Source organism: Muscardinus avellanarius, assembly GCF_963383645.1.
Source record: "Muscardinus avellanarius genome assembly, chromosome: 1".
Lineage (NCBI taxonomy): Eukaryota > Metazoa > Chordata > Mammalia > Rodentia > Gliridae > Muscardinus > Muscardinus avellanarius.
In genome coordinates, this window is record NC_137786.1 from 142141624 (window position 1) to 142163769 (window position 22146).

Below are 22146 nucleotides of genomic sequence, written 5' to 3' on the forward strand. Positions count from 1 at the left end.
TGTCCTAGGAAGACACAATGTGCAGACATAATACTCTGTCAGCTTTTCTAGAACACTGTGGGCCTCAGCTAATTTTTATTTGCGTGCTTGTGTGAGTGTGTGCCTACGTGCACATTACTGGGGATTGAACCCGGGGTGTTCTACCTTCAAGCTACACCCCAGCCCTATTTTATCTTTATTTTGAAACGGGGTCTGATTAAGTTGCTGAGGCTGGCTGCAAACCTGTGTCCTCCTATCTCAGCCTCTCAAGTTCTGGGATCATAGGCATAAGCCACCATGCCAGTTGGGCCCCAGCTAATTTGAATCACATAGCTAGATCAGAGATCAGAGAGAGAGCTAATTTCCTGGAAACCTAGAAGTTGGTGGAAATTCCGGTTTCTGATTACAGCCCCAGATGGATTTCTGCCGAGATATAAACGATATGTCCAGGGGATCTTGGAAGTGATCCTTGCTTACTCCTGTGACTTTTCCCTCACAGTTCTGCTGGGCAGATCAGAAAAGGAAGTGGGAAAGAATACCATCTTCAGGGAGGACCACGGGCAAAACTTTTAGGGGAGCAAGAATATTTCAGCTTTGCTTTTGTGAAACCAAACCTCTGTCTAGCGAGAGCCTGGAGGCAGTGTGCCCAGCTGCTGAAAGCTGCTACTTAGGTTGGCTGGCCCTAGTACAAGAAGCTTATAAAAATAAGAGGGAGGAAGGAAATCTGCCCCTACCCTGTGGACATAACAACTAGAAAGGGAATAGCTGGGCAGAGGAGCCTCTTGTACAGACACATCTGTGGATGCCAGAGGAAAGAAGACAATTAGCAATCAACCAGGTAAGCATGACAGTCCCCTTCTACAGATGCAGAAACCAAGGTTCACAGAGGATAAGTTATTCACCCAATGTCATACAGCTAATAATTGGAAGAGCTGGGGGTTACTACACCTTCCCTCACTCCCAGAGAACACTCATAACCATTGTATATGCTGTCCTGAACTAGAACTGACTGTCTTATTTCTCTGATTTGCTCTTCCCAAAAATTCTAGCAAAGTTGAGCTGGGCGTGGTGGTGTATGCTTGTAATCCTTGTACTGGGAAGCTGAGACAGGAGGATCCCGGTTCAAGGACAGCCTCAGCTACTTAGTGAGGCCCTCCACAACTTAGTGAGATCCTATTTTAAAATAAAGAAGCCAGGCATGTTGGCGCGCGCTTGTAATTCCAGCATTCGGGAGGCTGAGACCAGAGGATCGCGGTTCACAGACAGCTTCAGCTACTTAGTGAGGCCCTTTGCAACTCAGGGAGACCCTGTTTCAAAATAAAGAATAAAAAATAGGGCAAGGAAGTAGCTTGGAGGTCGAATGCCCCTGGGTTCCACCCCCAGTAACACACACACACACACACACACACACACACACACACACACACACAAAATACTAGCAAAGTTTTGATCTGGAAGTCAAATATGCCTGCCTGCTGGCCTGCCTGGGTTCCATCCCCAGTAACACACACACACACACACACACACACACACACACACACACACACCCCACACACAACACTAGCAAAGTTTTGATCTGGAAGTCAAATATGTCTACCTGCTGGCCTGCCTGCCTGTCTCCCTGTCTGTCTGTCTGTCTGTCTGTCTCTTCTTTCTTTCCTTCCTTCCTTCCTTTCATTCATTCTTTCTTTTTTTCTTTTGTGGTACTGGGAATTGAACCAGGGGGCATTCTACCCCAAGCTATACTCCCAGCCCTTTTTATTTTTTGTTTTGAAACAAGGTCTTGCTAGGTAGCTGAGTGTCTCATGCTGAGGCTGGCCTCAAACCCATAATCCTAGCCAGGCTTGGTGGCACATGTCTGTAATTCTAGTACTTGAGAGACTGAGACAGGAGGATTCCAGATTCAAAGCCAGACTCAGCAACCTTGTGAGGTCCTCCTCAACATAGTAAGACCCTGTTCCAAAATAAAAAATAAAATAGGGGCCGGGCATGGTAGCACACGCTTGTAATCCCAGCATTCGGGAGGCTGAGACTGGAGGATCGCTGTTCGCGGACAGCCTCAGCTACTTAGTGAGGTCCTCCACAACTTAGACGCTGTTTCAAAATAAAGAATAAAAAATAGGGCAGGGAGTGTAGCTCAGAGGTCAAATGCCCCTGGGTTCCATCCCCAGACCCGCACACACACACACAAAAAAAAAAAAGTTGCCACAAAGAAGCCAGATATGATGGGCCATGTCTGCTGAGGCAGCAGCCAAGCTATGTCCTAGAAGACAACTCTTAGCTAAATGCCTAGGGACAAGATAGAAGAATAAAGCATTCTCTGTTCTTCACAGGCCCCCTTTTGAGGTGAACAAAACAAGGCCTCTCCCAGCAGCCAAGACCCCAACATAAGGCAGCTAAATTCAGGACAGCCCTAACTGGGTGTGGTGGTACACTCTTGTAATCCCCGCGCTTGGGAGGCGGAGACAGGAGGATCGCACAGGTTCGAAGCCAGCCGCGCTGGCTTAAGAGACCCTGTTTCCAAATCAAAAGTATAAAATAGGTCTGGGAGTGTAGCCCGGAGGTAGAAGGGCTTCCAGGAACCCCAGTACCACCAAAATAAATAAATAAATAAATAAATAATATAAAAATAAATTCAGAACAGTCCTACCCATTCCCAACTATGTGGAGCCCAAGATGGCGCCACCCAGCCCTGGCCAGGGGGAGGCTATATAGGGAAGCAGAAATGAAACCTGACCTATGCCTCTGTGTCGGTACCCCTCCCTGTTATTACCCCAGTCAAAACCTGTCTCACCAGAGCAATATAATTCCTATGATGATACTCTTCAGGGCTCAGACCTGGAGCTTTGCTCACTGGGCTTCATTGGTGAGAAAAGAGACTTGCTTTATCTTACTCCAGCCTCTGTCCTTTGCTTTCTGAGGACCAGCCTCCTGCAATACTCTAATCCCAGTACTTGGGAGGCCGCGAAAGGAATGCCACAGGGTTGAGACAAACCTTGTCAATCTAGCAAGATCCTGTTTCAAAATAAAACATAGCCGGGCGTGGTGGTGCACGCTTGTAATCCCAGCATTCGGGAGGCTGAGACCGGAGGATCGCGGTTCACGGACATCCTCAGCTACTTAGTGAGGACCCTGCAACTCAGTGAGACCAGTTTCAAAATAAAGAATATAAAATAGGGCAGGGAGTGTAGCTCGGAGGTCGAATGCCCCTGGGTTCCATCCCCAGACCCGCACACACACACACAAAAAAAAAACCCCATAAAATATGGTGGAAGGTGTAGCTCCGAGGAGAGGACACCCCTGAGCTCAGTCCCCATTACTTAAATAAGTAAAACAAAGAACACAGATAGGGAACAAGGGGAAAATATTGAGGGGAAATTACTTGAGTTCCACAGAATGATAGCACTGTTTGCATAAATATCAATTTAAAGTATCAATGCCTCGGCGATCATTCCTCCTTTGCAATGAATGAAATACAGAACCAGAAATCGTTTTGGCATAGTTACCTTGCTAAATGAAGATATTCTCCCTCCCCCTTTCTGCTCCCAGGGATTCAACTTACCATGTAATAAAAGGTGTTTTCAAAAAGGGCACCCAGTGCTGGAAGTGGTGGTGCACACCTGAATCTCAGTACTTGGGAGGCTGAGGTAGGGAGACCACAGGTTCAAGGCTAGCCTCGGCAGCTTAGTAAGTCTGTTTCAAAATAAAAAATAAATTGAACTGGAAGTGTCCAGCCTCAAACCTATGGTATTCCTGTCTCGGCCTCCCAAGTACACAGGTGTGTACCACCATGCCCAGCTTGCATAACAACTATTTACATAGCATTGGCATTGTATTAGGTATTATAAGTACTCTAGATTTGAATTAAAGTATATGTGAAGATATACACAAGTTATGTGCAAATACTACACTGTTTTATAGAAGTGGCTTGAGCATGCTCAGATTTTGGTATAGAAAGAGAGTCTGGTAGCTGGGCGTGGTGGCGCACGCTTGTAATCCCAGCATTCAGGAGGCTGAGACTGGGGGATTGTGGTTTGAGGACAGACTCAGCTACTTAGTGAGGCCCTCTGCTACTCAGTGAGACCCGGTTTCAAAATAAGGAATAAAAAATAGGGCAGGGGGTGTGGCTTGGAGTGTCCCTGGGTTCCATCCCCAGACCCGCAAAAAAAAAAAAAAAAAAAAAAAAAAAAGGAATCTGGCCCAGTTGTTGAAATAGCTCCTTTCTGCTGCAGTCTGTTTTGATCCCTTTCTTTATTGAAGGGTTTATTAGCATCCCCGTGTTTATGACCTGTTTTATTCTCATAGCATCACAGTGACTGGAGCAGGAGCCAGAGGCGGTGAGCTCGATGTCACTGGGGTGAAGGGTGGAAGGTGCAGTTGAGGCGTAGGGAGAGGTGGGCGGCCCTGAGTCAGAGGCGGCGGTGGGAGTGAGGCCCAGCTTTGGCGACTCTTAAACCAGGCAATTTTCTGGCGCCTCTTTTCCCAGCTTGTGATTTCACATTTAATCATAGTCCTTCTTCAGGTCTCCCATTCATTGTGCTTGGGTAAGCAAATCGCATCTGAGTTTTAAACAAAGTAGCATCAGTGTGCCAGTTTTCTTTAGCATATGAAGGCACTGCTAACCTTCACTAATATCTAGATGGTGATGTGTGTAGGACTGACAATGTGTTTCTCCACCCTTGCTTCCTATACCATTTCTGAATTTTTTTTTTTTTTTTTTTTTTTTTTGGTACTGGTACTGGGGATTGAACACAGAAGCATTTTACCTCTGATCTATACCCTCAACTCTTTTTTTTTTTTTTTTTTTTTTGGTGGTACTGGGGTGGAACCCAGAGGCTTTCTACCTCCCAAACCTATTTTATACTTTATTTGGAAACAGGTCTCACTAAGTTGCTGAGAGCCTCACTAAGTAACTGAGGCTGGCTTCGAACCTGCGTGATCCTCCTGTCTCAGCCTCCCAAGCGTGGGGATTACAAGCATGCGCCACCACGCCTGGCTACCTTCAACTCTTTTTTAATTTAATTTAAAAAATGTTTTTTGGCTGCATTGGGAATTGAACCTAGGGGCATTCTACCTCTGACCTATACCTCTGGTCCTATTTTTTTTTTTTTTTTTCAGTACTGGGGTTGAAACCCAGGGGCATTCTACTTCTGAACAACACCTCCAGCCCTATTTTTTATTCTTTATCTTGAAACAGGCTCTCACTGAGTTGCAAAGGGCTTAACTAAGTAGCTGAGACTGTCCGTGAACCCGGAAAAAAGAAAAAAGAAAACTGGGAATGGATCCACCATATGATCCGGCTATACCACTCCTGGGTATCTTTCCAAAGGGAGTGAAATCAGAGAACTATAGTAACATATGCATACCTATGTTCATAGCAGCACAATTCGCAATAGCCAAAATATGGAACCAACCTAGATCTCCATCAACAGATGAATGAATTGTAAATTATGGGAAATACACACAATGGAATTCTACTCAGTAATAAAGAAGAACAAAATTATATTATTCATAAGAAGATGGAAAGACCTGGAAAACATTAGGTTAAGTGAGATTAGCCAAGCACAGAAAGAGAAGGGACATATGTTTGCTCTAATGTGCCCAAACTAGGAAATATTAGGGATACTAGAAGAACTGCAGATAGTGGAGGGGAAACCTCAGCAAAGCCAGGAAGGAAGGGTAGAGGAGGAAGAAGGCTGAGGTTCATTAATGGAAAAGCTACATGCGCCTATGTGACGTAAATATAACACTGCTAACCTGGACACTCAGTATCGGGAGGGAGGGAAATGGGGAAGGGGAGAGGGCACCAAGTACTGTGTGAATGTATACCATTGCCAACATGATCCACATCATGATGGAGACTATAGCGCACCAATAAAACCAAATAAAAACCAAAGCACATTTACAAATTAAATATAAAATGAAACAAGCATTACAACTATTCAAATTAATAATATTATGGTAATATTTTTGGTGGTACTGGGGATTGAACCCAGGGGCATTCTACCTCCAAGTTATACCACTGGCCCTAGTCTTTATTTTATTTTATATTTTTGGTGGTACTGGGGTTCCTGGAAGCCCTTCTACCTCCGGGATACACTCCCATGGGCTACACTCCCAGACCTATTTTTTGTAACTTTTTTTTTATGTGGAAACAGGGTTACTTAAGCCAGCGAGGCTGGCTCCGAACCAGCATGATCCTCCTGTCTCTGCCTCCCAAGTGCGGGGATTACAAGTGTGCACCACCATGCCCAGCTAGTCTTTATTATTTTTTTTGAAACAGGGTCCTACTAAGTTGTGGAGGGCCTCACAAGTTGCAGAGTCCGGCCTTGAATCTTCAATCCTCCTTTCTCCGCCTCCTATGTACTGGGATTACAAGTATGAGCCACCTACCACACCTCGGCTATATGGCTATATTCATTTGGCATGACAAATAATGTCTTTTTTTTTTTTTTGGTACTTGAAATTGAACCAGAAGCATTCTACCACTGAGCCACACTTCCAACCTCCTTATTTTCTTAAAAATTTTGAGACAGGATCTCACTAAATTGCTGAGGCTGGCTTTGAACATGCAATCTTTCTGTCCCAGCTTCCCAAGTGGGATTAAACATGTGTGCCATTGTGCCTGGCTAAATGATACTTTTTATTTTTATTTATTTTTTAATCTTTGAGGAACTGAGTGTTGAACCCAGGGGCATTCTACCTCTGAGGTACATCCTCAGACTTATTATTTTGAAACAGGGTCTCACTGAGTTGCAAAGGGCCTCACTAAGTAGCTGAGGCTGTTGGCGGACAGCCATCCTCCTTCTCAGCCTCCCAAATGCTGGGATTACAAGCGTGCACCACCACGCCAGTCTAAATGATGTCTTCTTAAAAACAAAACCATTCCTTATATCATAATTATGGTACTGCCTGCTCAGCTTCTTTTGAGTTCATCAAATGACCTAGGACATCTTAATTTTCTCACCTCTTTAGAACTATTGAGACCACGAAGCCCACGGTGTCATTTGGCTTTCATTTTGTGCATGAAAACATCTTTTTCACTTTAAATCAATCTGTTTTTTTCTCATTATCCCAGAATAATCAAAGCAGCACTGAAGCATACACGAAAACGTAGGTGATGAAATCATGTGACACTGCTGATTTATAAAGTAGTCATCCGGCCGGACGTGGTGGCGCACGCTTGTAATCCCCGCTCTTGGGAGGCTGAGACAGGAGGATCGCACAGGTTCAACGCCAGCCTCAGCTACTTAGTGAGGCTCTCAGCAACTCAGTGAGACCTTGTTTCCAAATTAAATATAACATTGGTCTGGGAGTACAGCCCAGAGGTAGAAAGCTTCTGGGTTCCACCCCCAGTACCACCAATAAAATAAAATAAAATAAAAAATAAAGTAGTCATCCTAATGAGCTAGAATATGCTTATGCAAACCTAAAAGAATTATAAAAACAAGTCAGGCATGGTGGTGCATGCTTGTAATCTCAGCATTTGGGAGGCTGAGACAGGAGTATCGCAGTTCACAGATAGCCTCAGCTACTACGTACTTAGTGGGGCCCTTTGCAACTCATGAGATCCTGCTTCAAAATAAAGACAAAAAAAAAAAAAAAAAGGGCTGAGATTGTAGCTCAGAGGTAGAATGCCCCTGGATTCCATTCCCAGTACAGAAAAAATATAATTATAAAAACAAAAATAAAACTAAAAAAGCCTAGAGAATAATACATCCACAGAGCTAACTTGCTCATGTTCATTGGTCCTCAGACTATCCCTATTATTGTGTTGACTTTCCAGAGCACTGTGCTATAAGATATTGACTCCTAAATTGTACTTATTCTGTGTGTGTGTGTGTGTGTGTGTGTGTGTGTGTGTTACTCAGTAGCATTCTAACTCTGAGCTACACCCCTAACCCGATTTTATTTTTTGTTTTGAAACAAGGTCTCACTAAGTTCTGAGGCTGTCTGGAACCTGTGATCCTCCTGTCTCTGCCTCCCACATACTGGGATTACAGGCGCGTGCCACGATACCCGACTAGTTTTATTAATAAGACATATAGGAATATCATTTCAGGGCTTGTTATCATCCAATGTAGTTTGAACTCCAAATTGCTTAAATTCCAGTCCAAAACAAACAAACAGAACATTCTAGCTCTTTTGTGCTGCCCTACAAGGAGAAGTGAAAACTTTCCATTAAGTTTTGCAAGAAGGAACTCTCATACCCCCTCTCCTACATCGGCCTTTGAGGACTCCTGGAGGTCTAAGGAGGCCACTGTAGGCTTTCTTGTGTACGCAAAGTAGCCGCCCCGCCCAATTTGGAAGGACTCAGGCTTGTCCTAGTTTTGCTTGTTTTTCTTGAATGCTAAAGAGCTAAAAAATGGGAGGAAGAAAATACAACAGAAGGCACCATTCCAGTACCAAACTGAAAAGAAACACAAAAACAAGAGAGCAGCATGTTTTTAACAGCTTGCGTGGAAAAAATATTGACTGGGGAGTTTGGACAGCACTGTTCATTTTCTCTCACCGCCCGCGTTATTTGTCTTTCAGAGCAGGAGCCAGCTAGGATTCTGGCGAACAGGCGAAAGGAAGAGGTGGAGGGCTTCTGTTGGAGGCTTCAGGCCCAGTGGAGAAATTAGGGCTGGAGACCCGGTGGCGCAGTGCCAGGATGAAGTCGGGGGAGGCGCTAAAGACTTCTTCCTCCTGGCCTAGGGCACACTCTCAGGCCTGCCCGAGTCCTGAGAGGGCACCACACTGGTCATCCAGGTAGGTCCCTGGCTCCTTAAAGACTACGTCCAGCAGAATGCATCCCTGCCCCTGTTTCTTTAGGCTGGGGAAAGGGCGCAGGGGTTCCATTTGCTTTTTCAGCCCACCATTCTTATGGAGTTCAAACCTACAACTGCTGCAATGGGGATCTGGCGGGAGTCCCCATCTGCAGCGCAAAAAAAATGCACTCTCAATCCCTCGGAGCCAGCAAGCCGGCCTGGGCGCGGGGCGGGGCCTGGGCGCGGGGCGGGGCCTGGGCGCGGGGCGGGGCCTGGGCGCGGGGCGGGGCCTGGGCGCGGGGCGGGGCCTGGGCGCGGGGCGGGGCCTGGGCGCGGGGCGGGGCCTGGGCGCGGGGCGGGGCCTGGGCGCGGGGCGGGGCCTGGGCGCGGGGCGGGGCCTGGGCGCGGGGCGGGGCCTGGGCGCGGGGCGGGCGGCGGCGACCAGCCGGAGGAGAAAGAACATGGCGGGCGCAGCGGGGCCCGGGACCGGCCCGGGGGCAGCGGGCGGCGATGGAGACGATTCGCTCTACCCAATCGCGGTTTTAATCGACGAGCTCCGCAACGAGGACGTGCAGGTACTGGCCTGCGGTTGCGGGGCCGAGGCGGGCCGGCGGGGCGCGCGGTGGAAGGGGAAGGCCGGCGCCGCGGCCGCGGAGGCCCAGGGACGGAAAGCGCGGGACTCGGGGCTGAAACTTGACGGGGAGGCGGGGCGGACCCGGGGGCTGCGGCCGGGCATCCCCGGCGCCCCAACCCCGGAGCTGAGGCGTCGGCGCGGCGCCGGACCCGGCGGCGGGCGGAGAGCGGGTTCCGGCGGCGGCTTCGAGTGCGGGGGCGGGGGGGTGCGGGGAGAGTGGGGTCGGGGGATGCAAGGGTCGGGGGGCCGGGGGCGCGGGGAGGGCGGGGTCGGGGGGCGCGGGGGTCGAGGGGCCAGCGGGGTCGGGGGGCGCGGGGAGTGCGGGGTCGGGCCCTCCGAAGGGCGGCGGGAGGCCTTGCCGTGGACCTGCAAACCGGCTGGGCTTGTTGGCTGGAAAGAGGGTGGAATGGCTGATTACCCTTGGATGAGTGTGTCAGCTGTGATGAACTTGGCTTTGAGAAGGCAGGAGTGTATTCCACTGTTTGACCTGCTTCATCGCTGTTAAACTTCTTTTATCTTACTTCCTGGGTATTGTCTCATTGGTTCATTTTTCTTCTGGGCCCTTCAGTGCGTCTCCTAGGGAATTTTCTGGCGAATGAGGTTCATTATAATAAATAAAGGCTAAGTGAAAGTTTTTATTTTTTAGACCTCTGTGCTATTATTTCACCTGTCTTTTGTCTTTTGATGTCAATTGCATCCATTTCTTTACTTTGTTCTTTCCATTTTCTTTTCTAAAGCTCCGTCTCAACAGTATTAAGAAGTTATCGACAATTGCTCTAGCACTTGGAGTAGAAAGGACCCGAACTGAACTGCTGCCATTTCTGACAGGTTGGTGTCTGTTAAAGAACTGCATGGACACTCCGTTTTCCCGTGGCTTTCAAAACTTTGATTATTTTCTAGACTTTGTTACCAAGAGTATCACTAAGTACTAAACTGAGCTTGGCATTTTCTGTGCAAAAGAAAGGAACAAAGCATATTGTAATGTTATGTTTAGGTATATCCAAACACTAACCATTTAGCTAATGGAAGGTAATTGATGTGGGAGTATGAACTTCAAATTAATTCCATAAAACAGATTCAGGAAGACTCTTGATTGTGAAGGAGGAAAAAATGCTGTTAGGATTGTGACTGGACCATTTATGATCTACATGTGGAATCTTTTTCTATTTTTATATGAATGACCAGCTCAGGGCCATCTATCCTTACTGATGAGTGTATGATTGCCATTTCCAGATACAATTTATGATGAAGATGAGGTACTATTAGCTCTTGCTGAGCAACTGGGAAATTTCACTGGCCTGGTGGGAGGTCCCGACTTTGCCCACTGTCTACTGGTGAGTAGTATTTACTGCCTATTTTTCTTCTAGAACTTGTGTAGTATAAATGACACATTGTTTGGTGATAGACACATCAGCATTTATTATGCAGATCTTTTTATGGGCAGATAGTCATATTAGCTATTGGGAGAACAAATGATGCATTCACTTTGAATTCTGCCCTTTCTTGGTCTTCAGCCCAGTATAAGAACAACTTTTTATTTATTTTTTTTTCTGTTTCTGGAGACTAATTTAGAGATGGGAAGGAAAAGGATTTAATTATTTTTAGAGTTTTTTTCTTTCTGAAATTGGAACTCTTGAAGTTCATCTAGCAATATTTTATCTTTAGTTCATATAGCTTTTGCTTCTGGCTTTGTGAATTTGGTTGAGTATTAAATTCAGTTAACGTTCATTGATAGCCTTCTACATCAGGCACAATAAGTTATAGTATAAGACCAGTATATTATATTACAATATAATATGAGTGGAATGAGGGCCTTGTCTTTTATAAACAAATAGTTACTTTTATAAACAGATAGTTACTTTTATAAACAGATAGTGGTACTGGGGTTCCTGGAAACTCTTCTACCTCTGGGCTACACTCCCAGACCTATTTTTATATTTTTTTTATTTGGAAACAGGGTCTCTTAAGCCAGCATGGCTGGCTTCGAACCTGTGCAATCCTCTTGTCTCCGCCTCCTAAGTGCGCGGATTACAAGTGTGCGCCACCATGCCCGGCTTGTATAATTCTTAAATAAGAAAACATAAGCATATACAAAACACCCACATAACAGAAATAAAAAAGGGATTTCCAGGAATGGTGGCACATGCCTGCAATCCTAGATCTTGGGAAGCTGAGATGGAATAATTGCAGGTTTGAGGTTAGCACATGGTAACTTAGTGAGACCTGTCTCAAAATAAAAAAATTAAAAAGAGTTGGGGGGGTGTGGCTCAGTAGAAAGACTCATGATTCATTCTCTAGTATCACATACAATAAAAGAGATTAATTTAGGATGATCAGGAAGTGTTTTTGAGAAATGATGACTGGTCTAGGTTTTATTTATTTATTTATTTATTTATTTATTTTTGCGGGTCTGGGGATGGAACCCAGGGGCATTTGACCTCCGAGCTACACCCCCTGCCCTACTTTTTATTCTTTATTTTGAAACTGGGTCTCATTGAGTTGCAGAGGGCCTCTCTAAGTAGCTGAGGCTGTCCGTGAACTGTGATCCTCCAGGTCTCAGCCTTCCGAATGCTGGGATTACAAGCATGCGCCATCACGCCCTGCTCTTATTTTATTTTATTTTTGAAGATTTAAAGAAGTTTATTAAAAAGATAGAAATACAGAAGATAGTTACAGCCCCATGCCAGAATGGCATGGGGGGGGTGGTTCAAGTGAATGCTCCACCCTGGTCTAGGTTTTAAAAGGATCACTAAAAGTTCAGCAGTTAGACAAGGTAAGAAAAGTGCTTTAGGGCATTACCTGCTGTCAACATGATGCTGCCTTGAGGTTTCTATCTCTACCTATAACCATTTCATGGAATTCCAGAGATCCAGTACTTGGGAGACTGAGACAGGAGGATTGCAGATTTGATACCAGCCTTAAATGAGATTTTCAGCAACCTTGTGAGACCCTGTTTCAAAAACAAAAAATAAGCCAGGTGTGGTGGCACATGCTTGTAATCCCAATACTTGGGAAACTGAGACAGGAGGATCATGGGTTGGCAGCCAGCCTCAGCAACTTGAAAGGCCCTCTGCAACTTAGATACTGTTTCAAAATCAAGAATAAAAAATAGAGCTGGGTGTGGTGGTACACACTTGTAATTCCAGCATTTAGGAGGCTGAGACGAGGATCGAGGATCGTGGTTCGTGGACAGTCTCAGCTACTACTTAGTGAGGCCCTTTGCAACTTGGTGAGACCCTGCTTCAAAGTAAAGAAAAAAAATATGGCTGGGGGTGTAGCCTGAAGGTCAAATATTCCTAGGTTCCATCCCCAGTACCGGCAAAAAAAAAAAAAGAGTAATAGGGCTAGGGTGAAGCTCAGAGGTAGAATGCTCCTGGGTTGTATATGTATACATACACAAAAAAATTAGCATGCTGCCTAAATAGAATTCAGTTTTCTTTCCAAAATAAAATAAGTCTTTTATTTAGTTATATTTCCATCTACTCAGTTATAGAAGCCAAAACCCAGGAGATATTTTCTTTCTTTTCTTTTTCTTTGCTGGAGATTGAACCTACGGCCTTGGCCATGGTTGGCAAGCTCTCTACCATTGAGCTATACCCCTAGCACTAGAAAATATTCTTGAATTCTCTTTTGCTCCTTCCCCATGTCTAATTCATTACTTCTGTAGATTGTGAATATATTCCAAATCAGTATTCTGTCCTCCATTCCTACTGCTATTTCCCTCTACTATTACTTCCCTAGTCTAGACCACCACAGTGTTCCCTCAGGATTACTGCATTATTTCCAAACTATAGACATCTCCAATCCACAATGGTTTGATTTACGACTTTTTAGCTTTACCATGGTGCAAAAATAATATGCGTTTGCTGAGCATAGTGTTGCATACCTATAATCCCAGTACTTGGAAGGCTGAAAGAAGAGGATATCAGATTTGAGGCCAACCTCCGCAGTTAAGTGAGGTCTCTCAACAACATAGGAAGAACGTCTTTCAAAATAAATAAAAACTGGCCGGGCATGGCGGTGCATGCTTGTAATCCCAGCATTTGGGAGGCAGACAGCCTCAGCTACTTAGCAAGCCACTTGCGACTCACTGAGACCCTGTTTCAAAAATAAAAGGACAGTCAGGTGTGGTGGCGCACGCTTGTAATCCCGTCATTCAGGATTGCGAGAACCTCAGCTACTTAGGCCCTTTGCAACTCAGCGAGACCCTGTTTAAAAAATTAGGAATAGAGCCGGGCATGGTGGCGCTCCTTGCAATCCCCGTGCTTGGGAGGCTGAGACAGGAGGATCGCACAGGTTCGAAGCCAGCCTCAGCTACTTAGTGAGGCTCTCAGCAACTTATTGAGACCCTGTTTCCAAATAAAATATAAAATGAGTCTGGGAGTATAGCCCGGAGGTAGAAAGCCTCGGGTTCCACCCCCAGTACCACCAAAAAATAAATAAATAAATAAATAAAAATAAAAAAATAAAAAAATAAGGAATAGCCAGGTGTCGTGGTGCATGCTTGTAATCCCCATGCTTGGGAGGCAGAGACAGGAGGATCATGCATGTTTGAAGCCAGCCTTGCTGGCTTAAGAGACCCTGTTTATAAATATATATATATATATATATATATATATATATATATATATATATAGTCTGGGAGGAGGAGGATAGCCCGGAGGTAAATGGGTTTCCAGGAACCCCAGTACCACCAAAAAAAAGGAATAAAAAAATTAGGGCTGGGGGTGTCTCAGAAGTAGAATGCCCCTGGGTTCCATCCCCAGTACTGAAATAAATAGACTAAAAAAATAGGGTTGGGGTATAGCTCAGAGGTACAGTGCCCCTGTTTTCTATCCCCAGTACTGCCAAAACAAAACTCAGCGGAGCTGGGCATAGTGGTGCATGCTTGTAATCTCAGTACTTGAGAGGCTGAGACAGGATGATCACAGGTTAACAGCTAACCTCAACTGCTTAGTGAGGCACTCTACAACTTAGTGAGACACTGTTTCAAAATTAAAGAATAATGCCGGGCGTGGTGGCGCACGCTTGTAATCCCAGCATTTGGGAGGCTGAAACCGGAGGATTGTGGTTTGCAGATAGCCTCAGCTACTTAGTGAGGCCCTCTGCAACTTAGTGAGACCTGGTTTCAAATTAAAGAATAAAAAATAGGGCAGGGGGTGTAGCTTGGAGGTCGAATGCCTCTGGGTTCCATCCCCATAACCGCCAAAAAATAAATAAATAAATTAATTAAAGAATAAATTTAGATCAAGAGAAAACTCAGTTAATTCTGTGGAGTTTGGCCTTTTTCTGTGGTAATGACAAACTTTCCAGTGGTACTTTCTGAGAGGAATTCACATAGGGAGGGGACTGATCATGAAAGACCTTTACAAGTAAGAAACAGTATCTTTTCAATAGGGTTCTATCTTCTAGGTAGGCTGAGTACTATCTATCTGTGTATCAAATGATTTTTTGAAATGTATTATTAGAAATGCTCCCTTCTTCATGTCATTGTCTTTCTGTTCACTCTGTAGTTCAGCTCAACATGTGGAGTTTTATATTTTAACATGTGCAGCTTGTGGCATATGTTGAATTGCCTGGACTAAATGCAAACCCAGAAAGGCAGAGGTTCAAAGAATCAGCCTATTTTTATTTATTTATTTATTTATTTATTTATTTATTTATTTATTTATCTGCAGGTCTGGGGATGGAACTCAGGGGCATTCGACCTTCAAGCTATACCCCCTCCCCTATTTCTTATTCTTTATTTTGAGATGGTGTCACTAAGTTGCAGAGGACCTCACTAAGTAGCTGAGGCTGTCCATGAACCATGATCCTCCTCTGGTCTCAGCCTATTTTCATTTCTTGCTGGGCCATATAAAATGCAGTTATTAATCTCAGTCCAGACCATCACACCCTTTGATCTCTTAGGTCTCTTATCAACTTTATACTCTTTGATTGTTCTTTCAGAAACTTTTTTTTTTTTGTGGTACTGGGAGTGGAACCCAGGGTTTTTTCTACCTCGGGGATATACTCTCAGACCTATTTCATACTTTATTTGGAAATAGGGTCTCACTAAGTTGTTGAGAGCCTCACTAAGTAGCTGAAGCTGGCTTTGAACCTGTGTGATCCTCCTGTCTCAGCCTCCCCAGCACTGGGATTGCAAGCGTGTGCCATTACGTCCGGCATTTACAGAAAATTTTTGAAAGATTCTAAAAACTTTCTGGAAAAAGGTTGTTTTGTGTTAACCTTTTATAAGTTAGATAAGTTGATGGCGTGGAGCTAGAGGACGGATTGTTCATACCTCCGGGAATGCCAGAATAGTGCTCTAAAAGCCAGGGACTCAGCCAGACATGGTGGCGCATCTCAGTACTTGAGAGGCTGAATCAGGAGGATTGTAGCTTCTAGATTAGTGAGGCCCTCAGCAACTTAGTAGAATGTTGTTTCAAATTGGGGTAGCTCAGAGGTAGAATGTCCCTGGGTTCAACTACCAAGACCAAAAAAAAAAAAAAAAAAAAAAAAAACCATGGACTCAAGTGACCTCACAAAAATGTCATCATATAATTGTAATTGTGGTGCTCAGTGTTGGTCAAGGAAATAAACAGTCTTGTATGAATTTGGCTGCCTATCATTTTTTTATTTTTTTGTGGTACTGGAGGTGGAACCCAGGGGCTTTTCTACCTCTGGGCTATACTCCCAGACATATTTTATACTGTATTTGGAAACAGGGTATCACTGAGTTGCTGAGAGCCTCACTAAGTAGCTGAGGCTGGCTTTCAACCCTGTGCGATCCTCCTGTCTCAGCCTCCCAAGCTCTGGAATTACAAGCGTGCGCTACCACGCCCGGCACTACATATCATTCAAACTTAGTGATTCAGCTCCCAATAATATTAGTACTGTGTCGAGTCTCTTCCACTGTCATTTGTAGACACCATCTGGAAATTGCCATCTGGGACATGGTATCTTGGCTTTTCTACAGAAGTCATGTCTTCAGGTTGGCCACACCATATGTTATCACTGTGTGAACTGAAAGTAACCATTTGGTATGATGTAGCTAACATTCTGGTTACATGCACCACTTCCCTTCAGTCACATTGAAGGTGACAGTTATTTCTGATGCACTGATTTTTCTTCTCTGCCTTTCCTTTTTGATCTATTCAGCCTCCTTTGGAAAGTCTGGCGACTGTGGAAGAGACTGTTGTTCGAGACAAGGCTGTGGAGTCCCTGAGGCAGATCTCCCAGGAGCATACTCCTGTTGCCCTGGAAGCCCACTTTGTACCTCTGGTGAAACGGCTAGCCAGTGGGGATTGGTTTACCTCTCGTACATCTGCATGTGGTTTGTTCAGCGTTTGCTATCCCAGGGCTTCAAATGCTGTCAAGGCAGAAATTAGACAGTAAGATATGGTATTTTTCATTATTTGGGATTAATGGGGACTCAGCTGACAATTTATACAGAACTCTGGTACCAGTGAGTGGCCAATTCCAGGGTAGCAGCATTGTGATGTTGTTTTTTTATTATCCAGTTGAATATACCAATGCTTTTGTTACTTCTCTGAGTAGAAGCCTAATCATTGATGTTTGTAAGAAAAAATCTCTAAAATGTCTGTGTTGGTGCATTTTTAATTGATAGTTTTATTTTATTTATTTCTTTTTGGTGGTACTGGGGTTCCTGGAAACCCTTCTACCTCCGGGCTACACTCCCAGATCTATTTTTATATGTTTTTAAAATTCGGAAACAGGGTCTCTTAAGCCCGCAAGGCTGGCTTCGAACCTGTGCCATCCTCCTGTCTCTGCCTCCCAAGTGTGGGGATTACAAGCATGCGCCACCACGCCTGGCCTAGTTGATAGTTTTATAGGAAATACCTTCATTATTTTGTTGTAGGCACTTCCGCTCCTTGTGTTCAGATGACACACCAATGGTACGACGTGCTGCTGCTTCCAAATTGGGCGAATTTGCGAAAGTTTTGGAATTAGACAGTGTGAAAACTGAAATTGTTCCATTATTCACTAATTTAGCTTCAGATGAACAGGTAAAGTAATTCTTCAGTATTTAAGGGACGAATTGGGCGAATTTGCGAAAGTTTTGGAATTAGACAGTGTGAAAACTGAAATTGTTCCATTATTCACTAATTTAGCTTCAGATGAACAGGTAAAGTAATTCTTCAGTATTTAAGGGACTCAGATAATGTTTCTCTTCTCTAACTTGTGTGTGTGTGTGTGTGTGGGGGGGTGTATGTGTGAGATACTAGCGATTGAACCTAGGGATGTTCTACCTCTGAGTTATACCCCATATCTTTTTTTTAATTTATTTTTTTGCAGTACTAGGGATGAGAGCCAGGGGTATTCTGCCTCTGAGCTACACCCCCAGTCCTATTTTTTTATTCTTTATTTTGAAACAGGGTCTCACTGAGTTGCAAAGGGCCTCACTAAGTAGCTGAAGCTATCGGCGAACTTGCATCCTCCTGTCTCAGCCTCCCAAATGCAGGGATTACAAGCATGCGCCACCACATCCGGCTACTACCATCTCTTTATTTTTTATTTCAAACAGGGTCTTGCTAAGTTGTTGAGGGTCTTGCTAAATTTCTGAGACTGGCCTGGAACCTGCTGTCTTTCTGTCTTATCCTCCCAAGCATGGGAATTACCAGCATGGAGCACCACAAGCTCTCGCCTCTAACATTTTAAACATTTCGTGGAGCAGTTTTGGTTCTTATGTTAGGATTCTTTCTTATAAAATTAATACTTCATTCCTGCCTACCTCAGTGTTCTCGTTTCTTTCTTAACCAGACGGATTTTCTCTTTTGATTAGCAGCTGTTGAGGAGGAGTTTAAGAGGAAACGTGAGCCATAATTAGAAAGGAACACCAAAACTGCATTAAGAAATAACAAACCTTTGCGAATTGCAGGTTCTGTTGTGATGTGGGATAGTAGTATTTTCTGGAATTTTAACTTTTAGATAAGTAAAAAATGTGTTAGGAAAGCTATTTGATCTTTGCACTATTATATGAGATTACTTCACAAAATAGCAAGTTTTTTTACGGGGGTACTGGGGATTGAACCCAGAGGCATACTGTCTCTGAGCTATACTCCCAACCCCATTTTATTTTTTCATTTTGAAACAGGGTCTCACTAGGTTGATGATAGTCTAATTACTTGTTGACACTGTCCTCAAACTTGTAATCCTTGTATCTCAGCCTCCCAAGTGCTGGGGTTACAGGCATGTGCCATCACACCCAACTGCAAAATAGCAATTTTAAATCCAGGGTTTAGTGTTTGTTTGTTTGTTTGTTTGTTTTGCTATAGAAATAGCAATAAAAATAGCAAAACATCTAAAGGAAGTATTCTGTATGGGGAGCATGAGGATTTGCCCCAGGGCCATCCAAGAGTATAAACATCTGTGGATACTCAGTTCTTGTATGTAAATGTTACCTGTGTACATGCATATGTATTAAGTCATTTTTAGATTACATAATAATACCTAATATAATTCAAATGTAATGTAAGTGATTGTTATATTGTATTATGGACTGAATGACAAGAAAATATATTGCATATGTTCAGGTAAGAATTTTTCCCCCAAATATTTTTGATCTTTGGTGGTCCATGAATACAGAGGGTTGACTGTTTCTAAACCTTTAATTCAGTCTTTACAATATCTCCAACAGATAAATACCTCATTTTACAGAAAATTTAAGCATCTGGCTCAAGTTGTATAGTTAGCAGTAGTGAAACTTGGATTTGAATCTAGGCTATTTGGCTCTGGAGGTCATGGCTTCATAGCTAGGCTCTATTGTTTCTCTGTAATGGTGCTTAGAAGGGTCAGCCCCCTTAGTTCCTGGAGGAAGAGTCTTAAGCTTTTCATCTGCCCTGCATCACTTCATGTGTACAGGACCAGGCACTACCAAGATTCATATTGATGAGTCTCATTTTTCAGATTCTGATTTTAAAGGTAGTAAATCTTTCAGATTATTTATTTATTTATTTTGCAGTACTGGGGATGGAACCCAGGGTCTTTTCTACCTCCAGGCTATACTCCCCAACTTTTTTTATACTTTATTTGGACACAGGGTCTCACAGTTGCTGAGAGCCTCATTAAGTAGCTGAGGCTGGCTTCGAACCTGTGGGATCCTCCTGTCTCAGCCACCCAAACGCTGGGATTGCCAAGCATGCAGGGTTTCAGTGTGTTGCAAAGGGCCTCACTAAGTAGCTGAGGCTGGCCATGAACTGTAGTCCTGTCTCAGCCTCCCAAATGCTGGAATTACAAGCGTGCACCACCACGCCTGGCAATTTAATGAATTATTATATGGTAATACCATTTTATAACTATCTCATCTATGAAAGGAAGCATCATTTTGTCAGCCATTACTCCAGAAGCCCATTCCTGTTCCCTTCCACATACAGTCCCTCTCTTCTCCACTCCCCACTCCCTTAAAAGTAATATTATCTTAACTCTACTATTTTAAAACAGCATTAACAGAAATACAGTGAGTTTCCTATTCATTTTAAGTTTTCTACTAGCCACATTTTTTTTTTTTTTGGTGGTCCTGGGGGTAGAACCCAGAGGTTTTCTACCTCCAGCTATACTCCCAGACCTATTTTATATTTTATTTGAAAACAGGGTCTCACTAAGTTGCTGAGAGCCTCACTAAGTAGCTGAGGCTGGCTTCAAACCTGTGCAATCCTCCTGTCTCAGCCTCCCAAGCGCGGGGATTATAAGCGTGCGCCACCACACCCGGCTCTATTCTTTATTTTTAAACAAGGTCTCACTGAGTTGCAAAGGGCCTCACTAAGTAGTAGCTAAGGCTGTCTGCGAACCATGATCTTCCTGTCTCAGCTTCCCAAATGCTGAGATTACAAGTACATGCCACCATGCCTGGCTGCAATTGCACTTTTTTTTTTTTTCTTCAGTAGTGGGGATGGAGCCCAGGGCCGTTGCACCTCTAAGCTACACCCCTAGTCCTATTTTTTAGTATTTTTATTTTTTGAAATGGGGTCCCACTGAGTTGAGAAGGGTCTCGCTAAGTACCTGAGGCTGTTCACAAACCACGATCTCCCTGACTTCTGAATGCTAGGATTATAAGCATGTGCCACCACGCCCCACTGCAATTGCATTTTTAAAAGGTCACTTGCTTATAAACTTGTAGTCCCATCATTTGGGACTCAGCTACTTAGTGAGGCCCTTTGCAACTCAGTGAGGCCCCGTTTCAAAATAAATAGGGCAGGGGATATAGCTCAGGTTGAATGCCCCTGGGTTCCATCTCCAGACATGCAAAAAAAAAAAAAAAAGATTCTGGGGTTTGGATGGAAACTCAATTGTAAGAGGGATAATAGAATCGGAAGAGAAATTAAGAGACATAGGCAAGAGTTGATAGTCATGAATTCAGTGGTAGTGGAGACAAAAAGGAACCATGTACAGAGTTTGCAGGTGGGGTTGGGAAAACCTAGTGCTGCTGCTTTGGATAAAGGAAGAGGAATCAAGATCTGGATTTGTGGCTTGAGCAGGTGGGTGGATAGTGGTGGCATTGTCTAGATGGAGAAGTTTCTGGGAGGAAAACACATAGGGAAGAAAATCAGGAGTTCTGAAAAAATATATTTCAATAGACCACAGTAGTTCCTTGATTTAGCCTCAGAAATATCTTGTAGAGCCACTACCAAAAATCTAGTTCTGCCTTTTTTTTTGCCTTTTCACTTAGATAGAGTGAGTGTCCTAGGCTTACAGTCAATTATTGTTGATCTGATCTACATTTAAAAATTTTGTAATATTTTGGAAAGTTGTAGTCACTGTCATCTCTCTTGTTATGTGTGTGTGTGTGTGTGTGTGTGTGTGTGTATGTACATACTAATATCATGTGTATGCATTACATTTTTGTCCTCTTTCTCTTGGGTGTTTCTATATATTTACGTGCTTTCATTTTCTTTTTTTTTTTTTTTGGTGGTACTGGGGTTCCTGGAAGCCCTTCTGTCTCCAGACTACACTCCCAGACCTATTTTTACATTTTTATTTGGAAACAGGGTCTCCTAAGCCAGCGCACGCGCGGCTGGCTTCGAACCTGCACGATCCTCCTGTCTCTGCCTCCCAAGCGCGGGGATTACAAGCGTGCGCAACCACGCCCGGCTACGTGCTTTCATTTTCTACTTCTATATGTGTGATTCCAGGTTGACAATGTAAATTCCTAATTTCCAACTGAGTTTTAGTTATGTATATTTTCACTTGCTCAAAGGGTGTATATAGGTGTCACATTGACATTTGGCAGTCTTTACATCTGGAAAACTGACTTCATTAATCCTATACTTTTCAAATTTCTTTCTGTTGTGTTTTTCTAGATGTGGTTGCCTCAAAGTCTTTGATGGTCTACATTTAAATCTGGTGTTTTTTTTTTTTTTTTTTGTACTACTGGGGATTGAATGCAAGCATTCTACCCCTGAGCTATACTTCCAGTCCTATTTTTTATTCTTTACTTTGAAACAGGGTCTCACTGACTTGTGGAGGGCCTTTGTAAGTAGCTGGGGCTGGCTGCACACCTGTGATTGTCCTGTCTCAGCCTCCCACGTACTGGTATTACAAGCGTGGGCTACCACACCTGGCTGCTTAAATCTATTTTGTTGTTGTTGTTGTTTTTTGTGGTACTGGGGATGGAACCCAGGGACATTCTACCTCCGCGCTACACCCCTGCCCTATTTTTTATTCTTTATTTTGAAACAGGGTCTCATTGAGTTGCAGAGGGCCTCACTAAGTAGCTGAGGCTGTCCACGAACTGCAATCTTTCTGTCTCAGCCTCCCGAATTCTGGGATTACAAGTGTGCGCCA

General features: G+C 44.0%; 1 protein-coding gene across 3 annotated transcripts in view; it reads left to right on the top strand.

Annotated features, from left to right (window-relative positions):
* Positions 1-9190: 9190 nt before the first annotated feature.
* Positions 9191-22146, top strand: part of PPP2R1B (protein phosphatase 2 scaffold subunit Abeta) — a gene marked incomplete at both ends in the record, with an annotated part of 44145 nt that continues 31189 nt past the window's right edge. For 2 of the 3 annotated variants that reach the window (XM_080711566.1, XM_080711567.1), the window contains 5 exons: positions 9191-9304; positions 10101-10191; positions 10597-10697; positions 16504-16736; positions 17225-17372. In XM_080711566.1, the coding sequence (XP_080567692.1) occupies positions 9191-9304; positions 10101-10191; positions 10597-10697; positions 16504-16736; positions 17225-17372 (687 nt within the window). The remainder of the gene's footprint in view (positions 9305-10100; positions 10192-10596; positions 10698-16503; positions 16737-17224; positions 17373-22146) is intronic. The other variant, XM_080711568.1, reaches the window with a different exon arrangement.